This window comes from Oryx dammah, unplaced genomic scaffold, assembly GCF_014754425.2.
Source record: "Oryx dammah isolate SB20612 unplaced genomic scaffold, SCBI_Odam_1.1 HiC_scaffold_25, whole genome shotgun sequence".
In the NCBI taxonomy this organism is placed as follows: Eukaryota; Metazoa; Chordata; class Mammalia; order Artiodactyla; family Bovidae; genus Oryx; species Oryx dammah.
In genome coordinates, this window is record NW_024070209.1 from 1,501,959 (window position 1) to 1,509,721 (window position 7,763).

General features: G+C 44.8%; 1 protein-coding gene across 1 annotated transcript in view; it reads right to left on the minus strand.

Annotated features, from left to right (window-relative positions):
* ACOXL (acyl-CoA oxidase like) overlaps window positions 1-7,763 on the minus strand; it is a 253,991-nt gene that overhangs the window by 231,547 nt on the left and 14,681 nt on the right. Inside the window, exons 5-7 of the mRNA XM_040224793.1 lie at window positions 4,351-4,465; window positions 3,827-3,913; window positions 1,886-1,958 (exon numbers count right to left, since the gene is read on the minus strand). Of these exons, the coding sequence (XP_040080727.1) occupies window positions 1,886-1,958; window positions 3,827-3,913; window positions 4,351-4,465 (275 nt within the window). The remainder of the gene's footprint in view (window positions 1-1,885; window positions 1,959-3,826; window positions 3,914-4,350; window positions 4,466-7,763) is intronic.

Genomic DNA, 7,763 nt, shown 5'->3' on the forward strand with positions numbered 1-7,763 from the left:
ACACCCAGGACTAATCTCCTTTAGGATGGACTGGTTGGATCTCCTTGAAGTCCAAGGGACTCTCAAGAGTCTTCTCCAACATCACAGTTCAAAAGCATCAATTCTTCGTGCTCAGCTTTCTTTATAGTCCAACTCTCACACCCATTCATGACCACTGGAAAAACCATAGCCTTGACTAGATGGACCGTTGTTGACAAAGTAATGTCTTTGCTTTTTAATATGCTGTCTAGGATGGTCATAACTTTTCTTCCAAGGAGTAAGCATCTTTTAATTTCATGGCTGCAGTCACCATCTGCAGTGATTTTGGAGCCCAGAAAAATAAAGTCAGCCACTATTTCCACTGTTTCCCCATCTATTTCCCATGAAGTGATGGGACCAGATGCCATGATCTTCGTTTTCTGAATGTTGAGCTTTAAGCCAACTTTTTCACTCTCCTCTTTCACTTTCATCAAGAGCCTCTTTAGTTCTTCTTCACTTTCTGCCATAAGGGTGGTATCATCTGCCTATCTGAGGTTATTGATTTCTCCTGGCAATCTTGATTCCAGCTTGTGCTTCCCAGCATTTCTCATGATGTACTCTGCATATAAGTTAAATAAGCAGGGTGACAATATACAGCCTTGATGTACTCCTTTTCCTATTTGGAACCAGTCTGTTGTTCCATGTCCAGTTCTAACTGTTGCTTCCTGACCTGCATATAGGTTTCTCAAGAGGCAGGTCAGGTGGTCTGGTATTCCCATCTCTTTCAGAATTTTCCACAGTACTGGTTATAATAGCCTCCAAAGCCGAAAGAGGGTACCTTATCTCCTGCCATCGACAAAGGAGGCAATAACACTGTTTTATGATAACAAAAAAAAAAAAAATAAGGGAAATAACCTAAATACCCAACAATAAGGGACTGATTATATAACTTACAGATAATTTATTTAACAGCTTATGATAGCAATATTAAAAATGGTAATGTCTATGTGTATTTCAGGCTTCCCTGGTGGCTCAGACAGTAAAGAATCTGTCCACAATGCAGGAGACCTAGGTTCAATCCCTGGGTCAGGAAGATCCCCTGAAGAAGGAAATGGCAACCCACTCCAGTATCCTTGCCTGGAGAATTCCATGGACAGAGGAGCCTGACAGGCTACAGTCTATGGGGGTCTCAAAGAATCAGACACAACTGAGCAACTAACATTTTCTATGTGTTTTTATTGTTGCATAGAAACTTTGGACATATTTTGTTAAACAGAAACTACAAGTTATTTAAAAAAAAAAAAGAATTTCTAAGTGGATCTCATTCAGTAAAAATCAAACATCTCTCTCTCTCTCTTTAGTATTTACTCAGAGAAAAGTCTAAAATGTTAAACAGAAAAGTGTAATAAACATTGTGGCTAGATGATCAAACCAGTCCATCCTAAAGAAAATCAACTCTGAATATTCACTGGAAGGACGGATACTGAAGCTGAAGCTCCAATACTTTGGCCACCTGATGCAAAGAGCTGACTCATTGGAAAAGACCCTGATGCTGGGAAAGACTGAGGACAGGAGGAAAAGGGGATGACAGATGAAATGGCTGGATGGCATCATTGACTCAATGGACATGAGTTTGCGCAAACTCCCAGCGATAGTGAAGGGGGCTAAAACCTGGCGTCCTGTAGTCCATGGGGCTGCAAAGAGTTGGACACAACTTAGCGACTGAACAACAACAACAAAGGTGATAGTATTGGGGATAATTTTAAATCTTCTTTTATTTGTTTATCCACCTTTTCTGACCAGTAAAACTGTAAAAGTGGTTATAAGGAGACAGCTGGACATAAAGCCCATGAGACCTAGGAACCAGGCCTGGGAGGCAAAGAGCTCATAGCTGCAGCAAGTCTGAGTTAAGGAGGCAGCTACTCACTTATCCAGCAGGTTCTCCCTCGGTATCCGAACATTGTCAAATCTCAGAATCCCGTTATCCACACCATGCAGACCTAGAGAGAACAGACAGGAAATGGAGCTGCAGGTGGGCCAAGCTTATGGGCATCAGAAACACTGCCCCATGGGACTTCCCTGCTGGTCCAGTGGCTGAGCCTACACTCCCGGTCCAGGAGGCTCGGGTCTGATCCCTGGCCCGAGAACTAGACCCAGCATGCCACAGCTAAGGGTTTGCACGTTGCTGGTGCTGTTCAGTCATGAAGTTCTGTCCGGCTCTTTGCGACCCCATGGGCTGCAGTACGCCAGGCTTCCCTGTCCTCCACCATCTCCTGCAGTTTGCTCAAGTAGAGTTTGTATGCTACAGTCAAAAGATCCCACATGCTGTAACTAAGACCTGCTGCAGCCAAATATATAAACACATTTCTAAAAAAATATACACCAAGACAGTTTTAAAAACAGTTATACCATCGCTGCCACTTTCTAGGTTGGACATCACTGAAACGCAAAACCCTTCTTTCACTTCCAGAATCATGGCTGCTTTCTTATCTGGGGTGAAGATGCCACCTGCTTGTTTCCACGCAGCACGGTGCCTGTCTCTCCAGCTGCCTCCTCACTAATGAGAACGGAGGAGGAAGTGCTGGACCTTCTAGGGCTCAGCTGGGGCCACAGCTGTCTGCCTGGGCAGTTGCTGAGGCTGGAGAGGGGAGAATTCTAGGCAGCCGAGAGGATATCTGACTGAACATACAGAAGCAGCAAAGCTCATTCAGCCCCGCCAGTGACCCCAAACTCAATTTCTCCTCCTTCCCAATGCTTCCTCCTCAGAACACAGGATGAATTTGCAATGCTACTGCTGCTGCTAAGTCGCTTCAATCGTGTCCAACTCTGTGCAACCCCATAGACAGAAACCAACCAGGCTCCACTGTTCCTGGGATTCTCCAGGCAAGAACACTGGAGTGGGTTGCCATTGCCTTCTCCAATGCATGAAAGTGAAAAGTCAAAGTGAAGTCGCTCAGTCGTGTCTGACTCCTAGTGACCTCATGGACTGCAGCCTACCAGGCTCCTCCGTCCATGGGATTTTCCAGGCAAGAATACTGGAGTGGGGTGCCATTGCTGCAAAGGCCTAAAAGACACTGGCAAACAGCCAGAGGGTCAGCAGCAGGTGGGTAGAGTGGCCCCTTTAAGACCAGTCTCTTCTGCCTTCACTGCTTTGGTCAGTTAGGCTAGACTCAGGTGGGGAAAAGTGGAAACAGAGACAGATTTTATTTTCTGGGGCTCCAAAATCACTGTAGACAGTGATGCAGCCATAAAATTAAAAGATGCTTGCTCCTTGGAAGAAAAGCTATGATAACTCTAGACAGTATATTAAAAAATAGAGACATCACTTTGCCAACAAAGGTCTGTAGAGTCAAAGCTATGGTTTTTCCAGTAGTCATGAACAGATCTGAAAGTTGGACCATAAAGATGGCTAAGTGCTGAAAAACTGATGCTTTTGAACTGAAGTGCTTGAGAAGATTCTTGAGAGTCTCTTGGACAGCAAGGAGATCAAAACAGTCAATCCTAAAGGAAATCAACCCTGAATATTCACTGAAAGGACTGATGCTGAAGCTAAAGCTACAGTACTTTGACCACCTGATGGGAAGCGCTGATTCTTTGGAAAAGATGCTGTGCTGGGAAAGATTGAGGGCAGGCAGAGAAGGGGGTGATAGAGGATGAGACAGTTGGATGGCATCACCAATTCAACGGGCATGAGTGTGAGTAAACTGCAGGAGATAGTGACGGACAGGGAAGCCTGGCGTGCTACTGTTCACGGGGTCACAGAGAGTCGAACTTGACTTAGAGACTGAACACCGACAGCTGGCAGGGTAGGGTGGGGAGGAGGCGAAAGTTCAAAGGAGGGTGCAAGAAGGTCCACCTGCGAACTCACCTTCTTTATGCATCATATCAACAACCGTCACTCCTGGGTACAAGCTTCCATTTTCATCTCGGACAGGAACGATGAAGCAGTGGGGCCCTAAGGACGGTGAAAAGACACTTACTAAAGTCTCTAAAGATATGAGCAAGGCTTTCCTAATTTCCAGTGTGCAATTATGTTGATTCTGAAATTCATTCTGTTGTATGACTGTGCACTGCCCATAATAGTGTATAATGTTGAATGTAATGATAAATTGTTTCATCATGTATATTTAGGAGACCACGTGCTCAATTTTTTAAAAGACAGATAACTCAATTTCTTATGAAGCTGTGCCACACTGCTGTGGGATCTTAATACCCCGATCTGCGGTGGAAGCACAGAGTCTTAACCACTGGACTGACAGGGGAAAGTTCCAGTGTGCACTTTTTACAAGATAAAAACACCCCTTTGGAGGGGGAAGGACTCCGTGTAAAGCACTCATGGGAGAATAGTACTAATAAAGAGAAACAGCCTAGGCTTCTGTGTTGGTGACAAACCTTGAGATCTTCCGTTTATGATGAGCTGGGCAAAGACTGCTGCATAATTCCCGTACATCGCATTTCCAATGTACATCTTCTCAGCATTTTTACACGGTGTGTCAATGACAAATTCCTGCACAGAAATACCAAAGCAATAGAGTTTTCTTCCTTATGGTTCCTTTCAACACCTGGGCTCAGTGCAACGAACACCATGAAACAGATTCACGTTGCATAGCTGCGCCCACTTAGGCGACCTCACAGAAAAGGCATAGATGACCCCAAGTCATTTAGTTCACCCTCACGTTCCTTCCCTTCTTATTGGCTGCTCTTCTTTGTAAGGTTGAACTGGCATGTATCACATTCATCTGAGCCTGTGGCTTAAACGTATGAATCCTTCTTTAGTGAGCTTCTTTCTCTCTAGGTTACTCCACACTGAGGTTTTGACTTTTAAATAATCCAGCACCCAAACCCCTAAGAGCCCTGGTGATCTGTATTCAGTTCTCACCACAGCCCTCGCTCCCAAACACTCCACCTGCAGATTTCACAAGAAACAATAGAGTACCCAACGATCTGGGGCCCAGTTCGATGAGTCCATGTCTGTGTATTTCATTTTGTCTACTGGACATTGTCCCTCCTGGACCAACGGCATGGTTCCTCAGGTCCTCCACTGATTCCTGGGCCTCAGACATTCCTGCATCTAAGGTGTGAGTCCATTGTCTGAACAGCAACTATCTAACCAAAGGTTAAACATGTAGGTGTATGTATGCTAAGTCACTTCAGTCACGTCCACCTCTTTGCAAGCCGCCAGGCTCCTCTGTCCATGGGATTCTCCAGGCAAGAACACTGGAGTGGGTTCCCATGCCCTCCGCCAGGGCATCCTCCCAACCCAGGCACTGAACCCACATCCCTCATGTCTCCTGCGTTGGTAGGTGGTTTCTTTACCACTAGTGCCACCTGGGAAGTGCTTAAATGTGTACACCTGAACACAAACAAGACTAATAAACAACTGTGACCTAGTCCCACCATTGCTTAGAATCTCATCCCGATTTTGATTTTTATAAAAAGAAATATCTCATTTAAGCCTTGGGATAACTGTTTCAAAATCTCTCTCCATTTTCTTGATCAGTGAATATGATGATGAAAGTTTCCCTCAAAAGCTCATGTGAATAAGCCCTTAATCCAAAAAGCATGTGTCAACAATTCTCCATTTTATAACAGAATGAATCTTAGAACACACCATCTATCTTGTCTCCAAAATATGACCAAGGATTCTAGCTCAAAACAGTTTGAAGTTAACACTGGTCAGGAAAAAGCAGGGGGAAATCATTAGCTTTTTGTTTTCAGTCTCTGCTCAAAACTCTGCCTCCTTTTTCTTCCTCTCCAGGAACCAGAACAGGATCACCATGGAAACACCTCTCTTCCCTTCTTGGTCCTCTCTCGTGCAGCATGCTACCTGGGATACCCTTCAGCCTCTTGTTAAGGAGAGAGACCATAACTGCCAACTCTGGATACTGGGTACCTGGAACAGGTCAAAGAATCCAGGGAGTGGGGGGAAGGAAAGGGGAAGCCGGGGTGGGGCGTGATGGCAAAAAAACAGAACCTCAAATTTAATCGAAGCTGACAATTATCAAAGATGTGGCTGAACCAAATCAACAAGCTATTGATCATGTAAAGATCATCTCGGGTTTCAGATTTTCAAGTATATGGACTCTACTTTCCCTCTGGCCAAGAAATACAGTCTTGGAGCCCAAGAAAACATTCTCTGACACATGTACACACAGGGAAACTTTTAACATAGGCAAGGGCTTTTCAGAAACATAAATGGATGAGCAGATCATTTTTAAGTCTCTGGAGGCTGCTGCCCTTGTCTTACCGGGCCAGCCGAGAACTTCTTAAAGAAAGGAGTTTTTATGAGGCCGGTGGGTGCATTAAATAGCACGTGGTGAGGGGATGCATTAAATAGCACCCCACGGGTGGGAAGGGAAGTAGCAGAGAAAGGCTAACCTGGCAGAAATGATCTGGTCATGTAGGGAGGAGACAGGAGACCATTCGTCCCCATCAACATTTGATCCTCTCTGGGAAAGGAGCTTTGTCACTTCTGGCAAAAACACTTGATTGGGAAAGTCTGCCTCAGCCAAAACGCTGGCCTTCACAGCTGGATCTAGACAATGCATCACGTGTGTTGGTTCCCATTATAATTGGTCATTGAAGACCGACAAGCAGTCAGTCCTGTAAACACTCATAGAGATGGCTTTGGCCAGAGAGCTCTTAAAGTCTCATTTATTTTTGTGATTTTGCATAAAGTGTAACTCTCTCTTACCTCAAAACCCTCCATGCCGCTACTCAGCCTACCATCCAAAAATAAAAATAAAACAGCCAACCCACACGAACGAATAACAAAAAAATTGAAGAGATTAAAACTGCTCCAGAGGGAGAGAGAGCTCATTTGATATGCTCTAACATTTGAAAAGGGAAATGAAGGAGAAAACACAGAAACCAATGAAGGGGAAAGCCATTCTCGGCTAAGCCAGCCCTCAGTGGCCTGAGCCTATGATAGGCTTATTCCCTCCCTCACTTCCCCGGGAGGCAGCAAGTTCACCAGAGTCTTCTCATCATTACGATTTCAACTTTGCAACTCTCCTGCAGAGAGCAGCAGCTGCCGAAGCACGCCAGGTAGCTGAATCACTTATGCTGTTTGGGGAAAACAGGACCAACACAAGGAAATCATTTTTGGGCAAAAAAAAATAATAATTATAAGAAGAAAACAAATAAATAAGAATTGTGGCTGGGTTTTTTTCCCTTAAAGGACAGCAAGGTGAGCTCAATACTACAGTTTTGGGAGAAAAAAATGGGGCAGGCAGAACCCCATGATGTTTGGTCAATGTGCATGCCATCTCTGACAGGAAAGCTAAGCTCTTAAGGGCAATCTCCTTGAACCTGAGATTCACTTGTTAACTTCATAGCCATAGTTTCTCCGCCTGAAAAATAAGGACAAAAATATGTTCCTATAAGATTATAGAACATTTAACACAATGTTGCACTGCAGAGTGCTTGGCCTAGCACACATGCAGTAGCTTAACTATTACATCTATGGGATTGCTGCTGTAAGAGAATGTGCATGAGGGCTAAATCACTTTAGTCATATATAACTCTTTTCGACCCTATGGATCATAGTCCTGTCAGGCGAGTCCATGGGGATTCTCCAGGCAAGAATACTGGAGTGGGTTGCCATGACCTCCTCCAGGGGATCTTCCCAACCCAGGGGTCAAACCCACGTTTCTTATGTCTCCTCCATTGGCAGACAAGTTCTTTACCACTAGCCCCACCTGGGGAGCAGATGATTGTGGTAGTATACTATACAGAGAGAACTTGAGGCAGAGCCTGGCACAGAGCGAGCATTCAATAGGCGACAGTCCTTATTCTGGCCCTTA